Source organism: Lissotriton helveticus, chromosome 7, assembly GCF_964261635.1.
Source record: "Lissotriton helveticus chromosome 7, aLisHel1.1, whole genome shotgun sequence".
Classification (NCBI taxonomy): Eukaryota; Metazoa; Chordata; class Amphibia; order Caudata; family Salamandridae; genus Lissotriton; species Lissotriton helveticus.
Genome location: NC_136068.1, coordinates 1,200,542,053 through 1,200,561,855, shown reverse-complemented (window position 1 = coordinate 1,200,561,855; position 19,803 = coordinate 1,200,542,053). Strand labels below are relative to the sequence as shown.

The 19,803-nt window shown below is 45.3% G+C and overlaps 1 protein-coding gene across 1 annotated transcript in view; it reads left to right on the top strand.

The window, feature by feature from the left end:
- The window catches only part of SUZ12 (SUZ12 polycomb repressive complex 2 subunit), a 979,834-nt gene that overhangs the window by 567,801 nt on the left and 392,230 nt on the right, over nt 1-19,803 (top strand). The window contains exon 12 of the mRNA XM_078654391.1: nt 10,402-10,545. Within this exon, the coding sequence (XP_078510517.1) occupies nt 10,402-10,545 (144 nt within the window). The remainder of the gene's footprint in view (nt 1-10,401; nt 10,546-19,803) is intronic.

The following is a 19,803-nucleotide window of genomic DNA, read 5'->3' as shown; positions in this document are numbered from 1 at the left end:
AATACTGAGCAGCACTCCTAAACTTGTTTGATTACCAGAACCCAAGAAGGAAACATATAGGTCCGCACTTTTTCTATGCCATCAATTATTTTATTTGGCAGCTATATTTGAAATCTCGTTATCAACAATACTTTATATACATGTGCATCAACAATGAATACAACAAGCATTGGCATAGCCAATAGGTCTCGCCTTTGGGACATTAGCCATGCAACAGTTAATGTTGCACCAAGGATATTATGCTGCATAATTAAATACTTGCAAGGTTCCAAAGGCGAGACCTATTGGCTACGCCAATGCTTGTTTTGCATTTGATACCTAATGGAAGGGTTTACCCCTTTATAGGCTTCGAGATAAGCATAATGGTAGATTTTATTTCTACAGTCTCATGGTAGGAGACACAGAAAACAGACAGTCCAAAACTTCGATGGGAGACTTCATCACACAGCAGCCATTTTATGCTGTATCAGTTTTGTTTTGGATTTCTTGTATCTGTAGTTATCCCCGACTGACCCTGATTCAACTCAAGAAACAGGCAGCAAGCTGGTCCTTTGCAAATAACTCTCCTTGTGCCTCCTTCGACATTTTTTAAGGCTGATAAATATAACAATTTTAGGTCAGCAAAGCTATTTGAGGCGGAAACAGATTTACTAAGGGAACAGTCTTACCCAAATGCGTTCCTGGGATGGTGGTACAGTTGTTAACGCACACAATTGTAATGTGCAAGCGCACTGTGTACAAGGGGGCGGGGCGCAGGTGACGGTGAAAGGAGACGACAGAGGCTGAACGCAGGGTGGAGCAAATGTATATGGCAGCAGATTAGAAGAAATGGGAGTGTAAAACACAAAGAGGGAAGTAGCGAAGAGTTGAAGTGGAAAGAAACAGTGGCCACACAGAGAAAGTAAGAGTCACTGACAGAGTGAGGCAAAAACTGCTAGAAAGAGTAAGGAGGAGAGGGAATAGGCAAGACAGGTGAAGATCGGAGAACGAAACCCAGAAGCAAGCAGATACAGGATACCAGCTGCAGTCTGTGGAGGGCATGACAGCTCTGTTGAGATTAGGCGGGCGGTACAGGGAGGAGGAGCCTTCAGGGGATATGGTGAGCGTGAGATTGGACATAGTAGCATTAGCCGGAAGAAGAGGGCGGAGTTCTATGCGAGCAATCCAGAGTGGCCGTACTTTGAGTGAGATTAGCTAGAAGGCTGAGGCGGATCGGACAGCATCCGTCTGGGAGACAAAAAGAAAGAACGGGCAGATAAGAGATAGGGACAGGTGAAAAATAGAGTAAGGAGAAGTAGGAGACGAGAGCAACGGGGAGGCCAAAGAGGAAGAAAGGATGAGCAGAAAGAAGGGACGAGAGAAAACATGAGAGAGATATAGACAACAAGAGACGGCCTGGCGCCGTCAAAGTGAAAGTACGGCTGGCCGTCTGCAGTGAATAAATTAGGGAGGAGAAATGCCTGAGAGTGCGAAATGATCCCTTTGAAGTGAAGCTGCTGGCGGCAGATGGCTGTCTTTCCTGTGCACGCGCCTTTCTATGTCAATGCGCTTGCGCATTGAGCTCCTTTTCACGGGCATTGCATGGAATCGCCCGATCTCGGTAAGCTCTGTTTAAGCCCCTTTATCTCTCGCTCCGCTCAATGCGCATGCGCATTGAGACAGGTCACTCGACCTAAAAAGGAGGGGAATTATGTACACAAGACTAAATTTCCTCAAAATCCAACAATCACCAAGACACCACCACACAATCAATGCAAACCTTCAGACAAACACATTCCTTAACACACTTATACCAGGCACTCACACCATCCAACCGCCACACCAGGACGGGTCTAGCCACATTACAATAACTTTTACGTAGCCCCAGACCTGGTGGACCACACTCATACTGCCAAGGTCAAACAACCAAAATAAATTAGATCACTTTCCTGGATGTTCAAGTCTACCCGTCAGAAGGGGGACTGGCGACGACTTTGTTTAGAAAGCCAACGGATAGAAACCTAGGCGCTCCATTATACTAGCAACCATCCTAAAAGCTTGAAACAAAGTCTGCCCTTTGGGCAATTTCTTAGGATTCAACGCAATTGCTCCTTTAAAGATGAGTATTTTTTCCATGCGAATCACTTAATGGACCGTTTGGTAGATCTGGCTACTCAAAAAAATTGTTGAAGCACGCTCTTTGTCGTGTATGGTGGGTACCGAGAGAGACATTATTGGAAAGAAAAGTCAAACCACAAATGGATAGAATTGTGTGTGTTACAACCTTCTGCCCAAATGCAAACCAGTTTAAGAAAATTGTCAACCAAAACTGGCACTTCCAGAAAAATCTGGACAAAGCACTGCTCCAGCCCCCACTATTTGCCTTTAAAAAATAGAAAAGCATTGCAAATCATATTGGTAGCGCAGCCCGCGCTACCAAAATCAGAAGGAGCCACTCTAAGGAGCATGATGGGATTAGCACCGGTGATGGGCCCCCATAAATGCGGATCTTGTTCTTGCTGCGATCAAACATTCGAAGGAGTTGTATTCTCACATGAAGGAATTAACTGGAGACATGAAACATTCACAAACTGTAAATCAAAGAACGTGGTTTATGGAATTTTGTGTCCATGTCCAAAATTGTATGTGGGAAAAACTAGTCAGGAAGTCCGTCAACGAGTTACGCAGCACAAGTCAAGACTTAGGAGAAATGTTGCTAACGCCCCTTTAGTGAACCATTGGAAGTCAAAAGAACATTTGGAGAAAGATTTTAAATGGACTGTGATCTCCAAAATCGAGACAGATATTCGGGGAGGTGACATTGAGGCTAAATTAGGACAACGAGATGCACTATTTATTATGAAGTTCAATATGGCAACACATGGACTGATTGAAGTTTCTGAAATATTCAAACCATAATTTGCCATGGCCACCCTGTGGAGGCTTGGATGGCTCAGTTAGGCTGTCGGTTGATTAGGGTATTTAGTTAAAGTTGCATGGGGCTGTCTGTCCGTCATCTGAAATTTGCAAAGTTTGACACCCTAGGCTCAAACACTGTTACTTTTATGATGCACATGGAGGGTCGGTTGACCCCCGCCATAGATTATGAAAAATGTTATGGGATGTCTGCTTACATGTGTGAGCTAACTGAACAAACAGTTTGCACAAAGTAGTATTGTTGATTTGGTGAGGACATTATTAATTACATCGTTTCTTTTCAGTCCGCCTGGCAAGGGAAGAGTGATTGGGTATTGTTGTACGATTTGTTGTAACCTAAAGAATGGGAGATACTATTAACGATTTGTAACCAATGAAGTTTGATTATTTGAATGGGATTTAGGATGATGATACACTGATGGACCAGGATCTTCGATACGTACATATGCAGTAGATATTTTCAATATGGGGTAATGCCCAACGGAAGAGACAATAAAGCCTTCGAGCCAGTGATAATGGTTTTGCCGGTAGGCTATTTCGTGCATTAGGATGCCCAGCCACGATTCACCTCCCAAACATCTAATGCGGGAATTTCAGGGACTCTCTGCAGTCCGGATAAGTCTGACTTGCTCCACGATGAATGATCAATAAAGCTTTTTAGCTTTTCCTTTGTAACCATGACTACGTGGCTTAGATATGGATGGGCGTTGCGGACCCAACGAGTATTTGGCAGCGCCCAGTGGGCGGTCCAGTGATACCCGTAGAGTTAGTCGGCATTGGCTCGCTGGCGGGGAGTTTAAATACTACTATTCCCAGCCACCCCTCACATCCCACCATTCAATGCAGGAGCGGGCGTCACACGCCATACTTTGAGGACGTGGACGTTGTTTCTCGAAAACGGGAGATTGATTTTTCAAGGTAACAAGCTCGTGGCCCACTAAAAAAACATTTCTTGGCCATTAAGGGAATTTGCATACAAGTAAATGTTTAAAATCTCCCCTATAGATCAGCTTGCAAGCTGGAGACGTGGTGTAAAGTGTTAACGGGCATCCCGATGTGCTGCTGAGGTAAGCCTCGCTTTGTTGGATATAACCAGTATGACTCGCACAACATTTCGATAAGTACTAATAGTCCGCCACTCTCTGGCAGGTTACTCTGAATCGCCACCAAATATCAGGGAAGACATACACAAGATCCTTATCTGGTACGCGACCTTTGTGAAGTCCATTGCCACGTTAGAACAGTGCTTTAGTTTGACATCCGATTTAAAGTTTGTTTTGTGTCCTTCTTTGTCTTTTACAGTATAATAATATCACTGTGGTTCAGAGGCAGCAGATTTGGTCTGCATATTGAATAACGTAGGCGAAATGCTGGTGTGTGCTTTTTTTCAAGCAATGGTCGTAGGGTACCGCTCATATTAAGAACTGGTGTTTTATTTCTTTCTTTATAGAAGTTCATGGTTCTCATGAGAACCCTACAAAGAGTTGGGTTCGTAATGCGTCGACCTTTTTCTGCTTTGTCAAACAAACCATGTTGTGTAATTGATCCACTGGTGTAGTGAAATAGTTGTTGGATTTAGGAAATAGTGATCAATTAGAGTCATTTCTGCACTTCAGTGTGAGTGTGTAGGATTTATTTTGGTTGTTTGACCTTGGCAGTATGAGTGTGTTCCACCAGGTCTGCGGCTACGTAAAAGTTATGGTATAGTGTGGCTAGACCAGTCCTGGTGTGGCAGTTGAATGGTGTGAGTGCCTGGTATAAGTGTGTTTAGGAATGTGTTTGAGGTATGTCTGAAGGTTTGCATTGATTGTGTGGTGGTGTCTTGGTGATTGTTGGATTTTGATGAAATTTAGTCTTGTGTACATCATTCCCCTCCTTTTTGTGTACAATCATTTTGTTTTGTTATAGTGACTCAGCCTTACTGAGTAGAGTCAAGGCCCTCTGGTGTTTCTTGACTAATAGGAAAGATGGCATCATGCATTTTTCTCGTCCCTCATGCAAGGCTACAAATGTGCCCATTACAGGAATGTCTAGTACATCAGTGGAACCAGGCTTCAAGGTCAACTAACAGATCTGGTGTTGGTGGACGACCGCACCCATCGCGCTCTGCAGTGGTGGACCACAAAAAAATCTTGCCAAAGGGTGGTCGTTTCTCGAGCCACTTCCACAGCTAGTGCTAACAGATGTTTAGCTCACCGGCTAGGGAGCATATCTCAAAAACCATACCACTCAAGGTTTATGGACCCCTCAACAAAAACAATTCCACATCAACTACCTGGAATTGTTAGCAATATCTCTAGCGCTGGAGTCGTTTTAACCACAACTCCTCAACAAAGCTGTCCTAATCCGTACAGACAACATGACAGCAATGCATTACATACAAAACGAGGGGACACACACCCCCTCCAGTTATCCCGTCTAGCACAAAGAATCTGGAGGTGGGCCATTTCAAGAAATATATACCTCCTAGCAGAACATCTACCAGGAGTACTTAATTAAATAGCGGATCTGCTCAGTAGTCAAACAAAACAGATCCTCGAATGGGAACTTCATCCTCAAGTTCTTTTTCCATTCTTTCACATGTGGCGACACCCAGACATAGATCTGTTCGCCACACAAAAAAAACACAAAATGGCCAAACTTCGCATCCAGGTATCCACACCCATTGTCCAAAGGCAAGGCCCTATGGATGAACTGGTCAGGCAAATTTGCCTATGCTTTGCCGCCTCTCCCACTCATTCCATTGCTAGTGAGGAAGCTTCAACAGCATTCCCTTACAATGATCCTAGTTGCTCCAACATGGGCAAGGCAACCATGGTTCACAACTCTGTTGCAGCTATCAGTAGTACCACATCAAAAACTGTACCTCTCTCCCAAGTTTCTCACTCAGAACCATAGAGAGAAAAGACACCCAGATCCCAATCCGCTCAACCTGGCGATCTGGCTGCTGAAATCCCAGAGTTTGGATACCTCAATCTTCCACAAGAATGTATGAACGTTATCAAAGAAGCCCAACCACTAGAGCGTGCTACGCTGCAAAATGGGAAAGGTTCGTCATTTATTTCTCCCACAATAAAATTGACCCAATAGATGCTTCTATTCAAAACATCATCTGTTACCTTTTGCATCTACAACAATGTAACCTAGCGTATGCATCCATAAGATTACATGTAGCTGCCATAGCAGCCTACTTGCAAAACAGACAACAATTGTTGTTGTTTAGAGTTCCCCCAATAAAAGCTTTTATGGAAGGGCTTAAAAGAATAATTCCACCAAGAGCTCCACCCTCCCCCGTGTGGAATCTCAATATAGTCCTTACTAGACTAATGGGCCCTCGATTTGAACCTCTACACAAATGTGAACTACAGTACCTTACTTGGAAATTGGCAATTTAGTCGCCATCACATCTCTCAGAAGAGTGAGCGAACTCCAGGCATTAACCATACAGGAGCCATTTTTACAAATTCATCATAACAAAGTGGCTCTTAAAACAAATCCAACATTTTTACCAAGGTAGTGCCTGCCTTCCATCTAAACCAGTCTGTTGAACTACCAGTGTTCTTCCCTCAACCAGACTCAGTGGCAGAAAGAGCGCTACACACTCTTGATGTTAAGAGTATTGCTGTATTACATCTAAAGAACAAAACCCTTTAGGAAAACCAAACCACTTTTCATAGCTTTCTCCCCACCTCATAAGGGCAATCCTATATTGAAAACCGGAATTGCAAGGTGGATTGTAAAATGCATACAAATATGCTACCTTAAAGCCAAACGCATATTAACCATTCCCCCTAGGGCTCTTTCAACCCGCAAACTAGGGGCATCTATGGCATTCTTAGGGAACCTTCCCTTAGATGACATATGCAGAGCAGCAACTTGGGCCACTTCACACACCTTCACAAAACACTATTGGATAGATGTGCAAACAGAACAACAAGCTAGTGTGGACCAGGCTGTATTAAAACACTTTTTCAAACTACTGAAACAGATACAGGTAGCCACCGCTAAGGAGGATACTGCTATATAGTCTATGCCAAGTGTACAATCTGCAGCTCATATGCCTCGAACGGAAAATGCTACTTACCAGTATGCATCTGTTCTTGGCATGTAGAGCTGCAGAGTTGTACACGGCCACCCTCCTCCCCGGATACCTCTCTCTGATCCAGTATTATCTTAATTGGATACATCACGCATGGACACTTTCTATTTCTCACTACTCCATCTAACCCTACTGGCAATACAATCTAACGATGGAGCCGAAGCCCATGCGTACTGTCCACCGAAGGAGGAGTCATCAGCCTCGTGACTACAAGACTACTTCGAATACAAAACATGCGATCATCCGAGCCCAGCACCAGATGGCAATCTATGCAAAGTGTACAACTCTGCAGCTCTACATGCCAAGAACAGATGCATACTGGTAAGTAGCATTATCCTTCTACTGGTTATGGAATCAGCCAGGAGGGTTAGCGAACTGCACACATCCTGTCAGCGTCCATACAGGACATTTTTTAGACAAACTAGTTATGCGAGCACGTGCCTCTTTCCTGCCGAAAGTTGTGACGCCCTTTCATGTCGAACAATTGAGAGAGGGACGATTAGGGCAATCTTTAACGGGTCCAGCGTACAAGCCCAAATGCAGCTAAACAAAGCATGGTACGCAGTTCCCCAATCAAGGAGGTAAGGTAGCTAGGGTAGTGAACCAGGACGAGGGTGGAGGCACACTTAGGGGGAAGGGGGGGAATCTCCCCGTCGGAACTAATACCCTCAGACACCAAGCAAGCTAGGTGTCCAGCTTCATCATCTGGGTTTTCTCCTCGTCGGGTCGGCGGTGCAATACCCGACGGGCACCCATATAGTGGCACTTTGGCGGAGATCTTTTGTTCCTGCCGTATGGTGCCGTGGGTGTGAGGGCCCTAGGGGAAAGAGTGTAGATGTGGATGGGTAGTGAATTAAAAAAAGGTTAGATAGTCCACTGGGTAAGTTTAACCCCTTCCGTGCGGTTCACGTTCAGCGGATGTCGCGTGCACTACCTCGGTAGTGCTGCGCACGTCAGATGAACGTTCCGGCCCCGTCCGCGCAATAGAACGTTCCGCATCAGCGCGGAACGTTCGGTGCAGCGGAGGGGTTAATAATGTGGTAATCTACCTTATTAAAATCGTGAAGAGAGGCTGCTCGCTGGTGCATTGATCAAGGGGGGCAATTCTCTACTCTATTTTGCTGGTCAACATGTTTCATGCTAAGTGTTCAATATGATACAGTGCAATTCGTCAGGACCAAAAAAAACTATCTACACCATGGTATGGTACATGAATTCTACCTACCACTGGATTCAAGGGGCGGACACAGGGTCCCGCCACTTCTAGTGATACCTTATTGTGCTGACTAGTACGGTCTTCTCAGCATGGAGCACCTCAAAAGTAGGTGCCCTGTCCGTTTGAAGGACTAGCTCTTCAAAACCTACCTGTGAGCTGGATTAAGCGAGAAGCCTTTCATGTCGGCCAGACCATCACACTGCTGACCTTCTTTGCTCCGTTTCACCCTTCCAAAAAGGAGCGACTCCATTAACCAGACCCAAAAAGAGCTTTTCTTTCTACATTGATGGTACTAAAGAACACCTTTGAGGAGGGAGCTTTGGAGGAGGACGCTACCAGCTCTTCGTAAGGGTTCGCTGGAGTGAAAGGCTATGCAGAAATGGGCGATCTCGTGATGATTGTACTCTGCATTAAAATATGCTCTGCGCTGGCCAAAAAGCAGGGCCCCCATGCAGGGCTTGAGGGCTCAATCCACCAGAGCCAAAGCTGCAACCACTGCGTTATCATGCAGAGTGCCTGTCCTGGACATCTCTATGGATGTGATATGAGCATCACTGCACACATTTACCAAGCAATATAGATCTGACTGCTGGACAGTCAGATCCACCGTGACAGGCACTTGTCCTTTCGGTCCTCCAGGACTTCTTGATCTAAATCTGACCCACCTCCAAAAAGGTATTGCTTAGGTATCTATTCCAGGGCAAGGAATCTGCGGCTAGAAGTCCCTATCAGATGATTACGTTACTTAGAGTCTCTACAAGGTAAGTTATTACCGTAACTGTCTAGCTGCAGTTTACTCAAAGATCCTCCCAGCTATTGGAACGGATTTCTCCATATAGTTTTAACACTTAGAAGGTACTCAGTGTCTGCACACAGATATATAAGCAAGCTTTGTGGTTCCGTGCTTCTAGGATGGAAAGGTTGCGAAAAGTAATTTGTCAGCGGCTGGGGTTGGCGCCTACATAGGCATCGCACACACCACTCTGGCACAGGTGACGCAGAGCCTTTTGACTCCACCTACCGACGCACAAAGGCACTGCTCAAAAGGTTTCTGGATTCAGTCTCACACATGGGTGTTATTTTAAGGTAGGGAAACTGCAGCTAGATATAGTCTCTACTTGATAAGTGTTACCAAAGGTAAATAAGTTGTTCTTTTTTTTTTTTTACCTTTGAGTGAGGGGAGGGGCCGCGATATTGGAGAGGCGAAGCCGTAAGTGACTTGTGATGCCGGTCCTTCAATAATTTTAGTAAATGAGTGTTATGCTCTACAGACATGTGTATATGGCTCATCCTGTGGTATTGTTTAATGTTTACTTGTTTTAACAACATATATTTAAAGGATGCAAGAGGTTTAATTTGAGCAGTGCAGTAGAATCACAATAAAGAGACAGCATGACTATTAGAAGAGTTGTTTCTTCTTGTAAAGTAGCTGTTACATTCAATCTGTGAGGCAGTAAAACGTTTTTTTACAGTCATTTTTGCTGCAGTGTAGTAATGAACTCTTAATTTGATCTATGCTCTGTAGTGATAAATGTGTTTTATCAGTACAGTTGCTCTAAATAACGTATTCGTAGACCATAATTATTTTCACCGCTATGGTGTGGCACAAACCTATATTTGAAATTGTGGAAGATTTCAACAATTAGCGTGAACAGAGGAAAAGCTGAATGTCAACGGGCTGAAGGCTAACTGTACTTAGTAGTTATATAAACATATGATACTAAAATGACGCAGGATTCTTACCCTGATGGCTGGAAATATTCCAACCGTGTGAATCTGTGAAAAATGTCCATGCAAGAGAACCACAATAATATTTTAGTCTTCCTCTCTTAAATATTTGTAATTGTGCTTGTTTCTCTAACCTTGAACTTGACCATACTAGAGGTAGGTACTGCCTGTTCGTTTAGAAAACTGTATGATACTTGGGGCTATGTAGCTATGCATAGTAGTTTCAGTTAATAAGCTTAGTTTCCAGAAAAGCATGAGGGAATCTAGCAATGAAGCAGTCAATTCCATTATAATGTTTGCACTTTTTGATTATGGGACCTGCAGAGTTTCAATTGTATTTATTTTTCTTTAGATAGAAAATCATTTAATCAGTATGAATTAAGTTAGTGTGTTTTACTGCCAATTACCTATTTTATTAAGTAACTATATTTTTCTATCTTAGTTCTTATACAACAACAATACGCGACAGCAGACAGAAGCCAGGGATGATTTTCATTGCCCATGGTGTACACTGAACTGCAGAAAACTCTACAGTTTACTTAAACACCTTAAACTCTGTCACAGCAGGTTCATATTCAATTATGTAGTAAGTATTTTTGTTCTTTTTTTAGTTACTGATATTCGTCAAATTGTAATGGTGGTCATTCACGAATATTTTACATTGTATGTGTTTTTTAAATATAGCAGTTCAGATGCTGCTCTTTATTTTAGTTACTCATTCCATAAATGGCAACGTTCATGTAATCTGCTTTTGGACGATTCAGTTAGCAGAAGTTAAAACGAGTCCATCAATAACAAGATGTAGTTAATTTACTAAAACGTAGAAAGAATAATGTATCAAGATGAGGAGTGTTGCTGTAGATAATCTGAAAGGTCTGACAAGGGAGGAGACACTTACAGATGGTTTTTATGTACATCACATACTTGTTGAATATCAACACTAAAGCATAGTTAAAAATATCTGAAAAAGCACTGATAAAAAGATGGGCATGTAACAGGTCTTTTATTTATAAAGCAAGGAGAGGAATATTAGGTGCTATTAACACCGTTATTCAAGATTGCTACCTGTACCTTAGTTTCTCTAACCCTACCTACACTCTAGTTACACAACCTGCAGTGCAATATCTCTGTCCTGCCTGCGGTGTGAGTAGGGTGGTGGCAGCTCCCTATAACCTCTGCTGAGCGTGTGGCCCATAACTCGAGCTCTACTTTATTAGCTGCTCATTTAAGAAAGAAAAACGCCGATTTTCGTAAAATTTTAAAAATTGTATTTTCACTTGGATTAACCTTTTTTGTTGTGCAGGTACATTGCGGGGGTGCTTTGACTTACCCACTTTGCTCCTAGTGTCTTTTCTGGCCCCTTACATCGTGCAGGCTGTTTACAGTCGAGTGGAGGGCGGGCGGTCATCTTAGGGGTAGTCCTTCTCCCCAGCAGAACTGGTGGCAGCGTTCTAGCTGGTGGAGAGAGGACTAGCTATAAATTTAGCATGCCTCCGGTAGCGCGCAGCAGTCGCGCATGGCGGGCGCGCCTTAGTAGAGATCTTGGAACTGGCCCAACTCAAACAATGGATGGAAGGTCCGACTCATGTGGGGAGTCACTTACTCGACTTGGTCTGTTCCAACTTTCCCATTGTGGCACTTAGGTCGGATAGAGTGACGCGGTCCGACCACAAGTTGGTCAGTTTTGCCTGGCAGGTGGATGGACTCGATAGTGAGCACGGGTCCGGTCCTGGACCTCCCTTCAAAGATCAACATTGCCTCCTTTGAGCGAGCCTTAATTAAGTCCTGACCAATAATCAGCGGGGAGCTGGTAGAGGCGGTTAGTAGCTTTAATGGGTGGATGGAATGTGCAGTCAAAGAATCCACAAAGCCTAATGCCCCGTCCCGACCTCGCTGCATCCCTTCTCAGCCATGGTTCTCGCCCGATCCAAGGGATTTGAAACGTGGCTGTAAGAAATTAGAGCGGGCTTGGAGACGAGACTATCAGCCAGAGGCTAAAGCAATCCTGAGGACTGCCCAGAGGGAATACTATACCGCCATCAGATTAGCTAAGGGTGGTTACTATGCTGGGAGGATTGCTACAGCTAGTAACAATAGCCGTGAGATCTTTTCTATTGTTAAAAGCTTTTTATCCCCTGTGGCAGACTCACCATTGCTTCCTTCTTCTTCTCAATGGTGCGAGGAGCTATCCTTTTTTTTCAGTGAAAAAAATTGAAAAAATTCAAAGGGATTTGCTCGCTGCCTTGCCCACAGGCATTATTCTGATGACTACTGTCGCTCAAACAGTCCACTGCCCCTCACAGCAGTTTCTGGATTTTTCAGTGGCTGAGGAGCCTGATGTTCAGGCTCTCCTTCAGTCCCTGAAATCGGGCTCGCCTTCTGACCCTTGCCCTGCCCGGGTTCTCTCTGGAGTGGCGTCTACTGTATGTACTGAGGTCACCCAGATTGTGAACCTTTCACTGTCTTCTGCCACGGTCCCGGGATGCTGGAAGCAAGCTATGCTGCTTCCTTTACTGAAGAAGTCAGGGCTTGAGGCTACGGTACCGGGAAATTATCGCCCTATATCTTTGCTACCTGCCCTGGCGAAGATCTGTGAGAAGGTGGCTTTTCGCCAACTGGACAGCTTTATCGAGAGATCCAATGCCCTGCACCCGGCGCAGTCAGGGTTCAGGGCGGCCTTTAGCACAGAGACAGCTTTGGTGGAGGTGACGGAGGCCATTCGAGAGTGCCTGGATGGTGGCGGCAGAGCGGTCCTGATTCTTTTGGACGTCTCTGCCGCGTTCGATACCGTCCCCCATAATCTCCTCCTTGCTAGACTGTCTGGGATTGGCATTGGCGGCAGGGTACTGGCGTGGTTGTCATCCTTCCTTTCTGATAGGACGCAGCAAGTATGGATGCCGCCGTCCAAACCACTCTGCACGGGGGTCCCTCAGGGCTCCACTTTGAGCCCGTTGATGTTTAACGCCTACATCACCCCTGTGATATACCTGGCCGAACAGCTTGGGGCTAAGGTCATCGGATACGCCGATGACACCCAACTGCTCTTTACCTGGCCGGATGACCAGTTGGATACAACGCTGTTCACCTCTGTCTTTCCTCGGTGTTTCATTGGCTGGCGATGGCCCAGCTTAAATGCAACGAGGACAAGTCAGAGGTTCTCTTCTATCGGTCCTTCCCCTCCAACTTTAAGAATGATTAGTGGCCCCTGGATTTTCCTAGTCCCAAGGTGATGGGAGGCCTGGCTAAGAACCTCGGAATTTGGTTCGGAGAAGACCTCAGATTTGAGGACCATATCAAGAAGCTGTCAGGGACCCGTTTTGCTACGCTAAGGGCTTTAAGAAAATTCTTCCCTCTGCTGCCCAGAGAAGCTAGGGAAACGGTTGCGCGTGCCCTCATCTTGTCCAGATTGGACTATGCTAATGCACTGTTTTGTGGTATCCCGGCGTATCTGGTCAAGCGACTGCAGGTTGTCCAGAACGCCGCGGTCCGCCTCTTGTTTAGCATTCCGAAATGGCAGAGCGCTCGGTCACATATGCGTGCGCTCCACTGGCTCCCTGTAGCCCAGAGAATTATGTTCAAATCTCTCGTGCTGTCATTTAGAGCTGTCCATGACCTAGGCCCCGGCTACCTGAGGAAGCGCTTTTCCTTCTACACTCCTTCTCGCTGTCTCAGGTCGGCCTCGATGGCCAAACTGACTCTTCCCCGCTACAAGCGGGCTAGGCTGGGCGGCCAATCTATTTCAGTGGTAACTGCGAAGGCTTGGAATGCTCTCCCTCTTAATTTGCGTACCGCCCAGTGTCTATCCAAGTTTAAAAAGGATCTCAAGACCCATCTGTTTGTTTGTCAGGCCTAGGCTGTCTCTCTGTGTTATGTTTGGTCACCTCCGCAACGTGCCTGGATACTCCCCAGTAGGAGAGCGCGCTACAAAACTACCTATAATAATAATAATACTGTAGTATAGCTGTTATGTTAGCTTTCTCCCTTCGTACTCTATCACAGTCTCTTGCCTAGTTTAATTACACTTGTTACACCCTTTAACTTTAATTCCTAGTACTTTCCCTCTTGATTACCCCTACCTCTGTTTCTCCTTTCCCACTTTTTATGCCATTTTCTTGTTCCCCTTTTAAATTGCCTTTGTGATGATGTTTTCTCAATATTTGAGGAAAAGGTATAGCCTCATTTTAGAAATTATCTATAATTTAATTTTATAAACCCAAAGTCCGCCAGACGGCTGATCTTCATTTTGGTCTCTCTGAAATTAGGATCCATTTCCTCATCTTTTACAGAAACTGATTTTCTGTTTTTGAAGATGGTCTCATGTTTCCTTCAGTTATCTTTAGGCTTCTTGAATTATCATCTCAAATGTGGTGGTATGATGACAGTGGGTATTCTATTAATGCCTATTCTGTCTGATTGACACAGAATTGATCAGTTCTAGTACTGCCGTGTTTTGCCATTGAACATCTGGTCATTCGTGCATACGTCCTTTAAGGTGTCAATACAAAAATGTACTGCTTTTCTTGGATACAGCCTGTGTAACCTCTCCTCCTCCATGGTAGGCTAGGGTAAGTATCAAACCTAACTGCTAGAGAGTTCGACCTCGAAGCTGGGGAACCAGGTTAGAGTCTCAGCAGAGACGCTCAACATACTGTGATCCTGGGCAAATCATTTGATCTTCCTGTGCCGGACAAAATTAATGTGTCCGTCTATAACGCAACTGGAGCTCGTGTATGATGCTCTGATACCTTTGGGTTGAGTTTGCGCTATATAACCTCCCATGCAGGTCGAGGCTGCAGGTGTCATCTTGAAGTTTGAGCCACGTTGGGTATCACCAGATTAGGACCACTGGGGAGACCTAGGCATGTTAGTGTTGCCTAAGACACTTTACTTTTGTTTTCTATGCAGTATTATGTGTCTTGGGAAATGAAATCTTCTCAAGTTTGGAAAGCAGCTAATCGTGGTTCTGCTGATGCAGTATGTATTGACGGAAAAACAAGGGGCGGATTATGCAACTTTATTTGCCATGGATGTCCTCATTTTGGGCGAATACTTTTTGTGCCTTAGCCCATTCAAGATTTCTACCTTCAGACTTAGTATTGTATTTTGAAACTCAAGATCTTCCCGCGGGGCAAGTCTGAAGCTGTATCTGAAGTCTTTCTGAAACAGGACACCTTTGCTGAAAAGTTCCACTGAAGAGCTAGAGGTCTCTTGAAGTGAAAAAAAGTTTTGAAGTTCAACTTTTCAGACTTTCTGGAGCTGCTCCTCCTAGCCACCTCTAAGGCTTCCAGGAACTCAAGGACAGCTCTTAAAGGTCAGGTCGTATTCCATTTGAGGCTATCCAACACAGTGAAGTCCAAGTACAGTAGTAAATTGTCAATCTCTCCAGCAAAACAAGACCTCTAGCAGCTTAATGCCCGGTAGCCAGATAGGAAAGCAGCCAGCTAATCCTTGGGAGTCCACTTATGGGTGCAATTGAGAGCAGATCCAGCCCTTCAGGTTTTAGATGAGGTGCTAATTTTGTTTAATTAATTAGACGATGGGTGGAAATAACCCCTGCACATTTGCTGCCCTGTGGACAAAAATTTCCACATTTGCTGCACATCCTTTTTCACTGTAAAGTAACTCTCAGTGCATGATTCTCAGGAAATTCCAAGGTGGTAAAACCTTTCTGCCCCTGGTGGGTGCCTGTGGCACATGTCTGGGTGTGTCTCAGGTAATGAACCACTCTTAAGTTAGCTCCCTCTTCCACTGAGACTAAAGTCGAGGCACTAAAGTGTGTTTAGGATCAAAAAAACCTTCTCCTCCAGGCTTCGGGTACCACTTAGCAGTAAAATGACAGTTCTCACCTGTTCCCTTTTAAGTTAGTGAAGTTCCTGGACACTAGTAACTTGCCATGCTTGGGTTAAACTCTGCCATATTCCTCCCCAAACCATCCTGCCAAACCCTAGCCATTGTTTCTGCTCTTGGAACAGTATGTTAGAGGCATATGAGCTGCAGATTACACACTATGCATAGATGTCCACCTAGTGTTGGGCCTGGATGTTTTCAGTTTGTTTTGTTGTAGAAAAGTCTTTGGAAGTCACGGGATAGGTGACTCCTCCTTTGGATGATACTGCGCATGGGCATCGGCTCCATCCCCAGATTGTTTTTTTCCGCCACCAGCATCGGATGTGTTTACAGCGCTCTGTGTTAGAGCCAATTTCCTTCGGCGCACAATCCTCACTAACTTCCAAAACTTAGTTTCGAATGCTTTCCAGTACAGCGCTACTCTTCAACATCGAAGATCTCGATTCCGGTCGACTGCCTTAGGGCCTAGCTAGGCATCGACTCCAGCTCATGGAAACGACGCCATTTAAAAGGTGTCCTCAATGTGGGTCGAAGTTTCCCCACACTGACCTTCATGAGGTGTGTAACCACTGCCTCTCTCCGGAGCACGAGGCAAAGGACTGTTCAGCTTGTGCCTCTTTCCGCTCCAAAAAGACTATACGGGACGAAGAGCGAGGAGAACAATAGCTCAAAGATCTTCAGCTACGATTCTCGACGACATCTTCGAAGAAGGTGTCAACGTTCCAGAACAACACGGCGTCGACAGCAGCTCCGAGGCAGAAGATTCCGAGGTCTAGGACATCATCAGACGGGGCCGGAGCACATCTACCGGCACCGAAAAAGACAACGGCACCGACTACACCTACATCCAAACCATCTGCGCCGAAACATACCACTACTCCTTCGCACCGAAACCCAAGTCGGAACCAAGCAAACACGCTTCGGATTCCAAAAAAACACTGTAACCGAAAAAACCATCGGATCTAAAAACCATACCGAACCGAAAAAATCTTCGGAACCGAAAAAAGCCTCGGAGCCGAAAGACATTGCCAAGAAACCTAACAAGCCATTTCGGTGCCCAAACCTTCCTCCGCACCAAAAGATCACCCTCCTGCAGAGGATTTACCTTATCCAGACCCTGCTCAAAAGACTCTAGCTAAGGATCCACTCACTGGACACTTAATTTTGGCTTCAAAAAAGCGACCACTGGACACTCCAGCTCCGCATTCCAAGAAGGAGGACATGGCTACCTCTCCCCTAAGACTGCTTTCCCCCTTCTCTTTAACCTGTACCATCACCACATCCTCCCATACCACAGCATTCCCCAGCATCCTCCATCATACCAGATGGGGATGATAGCTCCTATGATATGGGGGGGTAACATACCTGATCCAGCCACGCCTAAAGGATCCCCTGACTCGTGGGATGATTATACCACCCCAGATGTCACAAATGTCCCTCAGGATGATTTATACCCCTCAAGGCCTTCCCCACCAGAAGACACTATAGGGTTTAATGAATTAATTCACAGGGCTGCACAATATTATGGAGTAGACATGCATACAGACCCTGTTGAGGAAGACTTCCTAATGGACACCTTTGATAATGCACAAAGGTCCTCATCCATTTTACCAATGCTCAAAGGAGTCATCAAGCATGCCCCTGAAGTCTTCAAGGACCCAATCAGAACTCGGGTCATCACCCTGGTATATAGAAAAAATATAAGGCTGCTCCCTCAGACCCAGAATATATTAAAGGTCCAGTACCATTAGACTCACTTGTAGTTTCCAATGCATGCAAGAGGGCAAACTCACAGTCATCAGGGGAGACTGCACCACCAGATAAGGAGTCTAAGCTACTTTACGCATCAGGGAAAAGAACAGCGTCTCAAGCAGCAAATATGTGGCGTATCGCCAATACACAGGCATTATTAGCCAGATATGACAGGGCATATTATGACGAGCTAGAGTCATTAATGAGGTACCTCCCTGACAAGTACAAGGATAGAGCAAACAAGCTTAACCAAGAGGGAAAAAACATCACAAACACCTCTATTCGGTGTGCACTCGATGCAGCAGATACTGCCTCTAGGACAGTTAACACCAGCGTCTTACTACGCAGACACGCCTGGCTACGTATATCAGGGTTCAGACCTGAGGTACAAAGTACCATTCTTAATCAGCCCTTTGATGAGCAACACCTATTTGGACCCAACGTAGATGTATCACTAGAAAAAATGAAAAAGGATACAGACACCACCAAATCTATGGGAGCCCTGCAGTCGCAGGCTCCCAGACGTTCATTTCGTTGCTCATCCTATCGAGGTGCCACCAGGGGAGATACCTCAAACAGCTTCTAACTCATACAAAGCCCCTACACAGTCCACTTACAACAAGGGCTACCAAAGGGGGGGTTAGAGGGTAACAATAACAAAGGCAGAGGTAAAAATAACAACTCCCGCTCTGCCTCTACCCCTGCCCAATGACTCCCTTCCCCTTCCCCCGTCCCATTCCACTCCTGTCGGGGAAGACTCCCACAATACCTGCCAGCCTGGGAAAACATCACATCAGACAGGTGGGTGCTCCAAATAATCCAATCAGGTTATTATCTGGAAATAACATCTACCCCCCACCCACCCCCCCTCCCAAACATACCACCTAAGCAGCGCCCAATGTCACAGGAACATTTAACATTGCTCAGACAGGAGGTAATATCCCTCCTGCAGAAAAATGCAATAGAAATAGTTCCAGAGCATCACAAAAACAAAGGAGTATACTCCCTATATTACCTAATACCAAAGAAGGACGGATCTCTAAGACCCATCCTAGACCTCAGACCTCTAAACATTTACATACAGTCGGATCATTTTCATATGGTCACACTCCAACAAGTACTTCCAATGCTGGTACTAAACGACTTCCTTGTCACTCTAGATCTCAAGGACGCCTACTATCCACACAGCGCACAGAAAATCTCAGATTTGTGCTAGACGGGCAGCACTACCAGTTCAAAGTGCTCCCATTCGGAGTCACAACAGCGCCAAGGGTGTTTACCAAATGCCTAGCAGTAGTAGCAGCACACTTAAGAAGACAACATATTCATGTCTTTCCATATCTGGACGACTGGCTCATAAAAGCCAGCTCATACAGCCAGTGTGTGTAACACACTCAAGCTATTCAACTGCTTCCCGACTTGGGATTCACAGTAAATCACACCAAATCGCACCTTCAACCTTCGCACATACAACAGTATCTCGGCGCTACAATAAACACCCAACTAACACTAGCTTATCCCTCTCCAGCAAGGATAACAAGTGTACAAACTCTCCTAACAAAATTCAAACTGCAACACTCGCTACCAGCTCGAGTGTTCATGCAGCTCATAGGGATGATGGCATCTTGCATATTTGTAGTACCTCACGCAAGACTGCAAATGCGTCCACTTAAAGAGTGCCTAGCACGGCAATGGAACCAGGCTCGGGGTCAACTGACAGACCTAGTGTTGGTAGACGGTCGGACTCATCGTTCTCTGCAATGGTGGAACACCAAAAACCTTTCCAAAGGGCGACCGTTTCTAGAGCCAGTTCCTCAAATAGTCATGACAGCGGACACATCGCTCTCCGGCTGGGGAGCTCTCCTACTGCATCACACCATGCAAGGCAGGTGGACACCGCAACAGAAGCTACTCCACATCAACCACTTAGAGTTGCTAGCTCTAAAAGCATTTCAAACTCAAGTGTCAGGCAAAGCCGTCTTAGTCCGCACAGACAATATGACAGCTGTGTAGTACCTAAACAAACAAGGGGGGGACACACTCTCTGCAGCTCTCTGTTAGCACAGCAGATATGGAGATGGGCTATACCACTAAAGATCTTTCACTTAGCCAAACACGTCCCAGGAGTGCAAAACACTATAGCAGAACTGCTAAGTCGTCAAACACAGCAGATCCACAAGTGGAAACTTCATGCGCAAGTTCTTCATCCGCTCTTTCAAATGTGGGGACAACCTCAGATAGACCT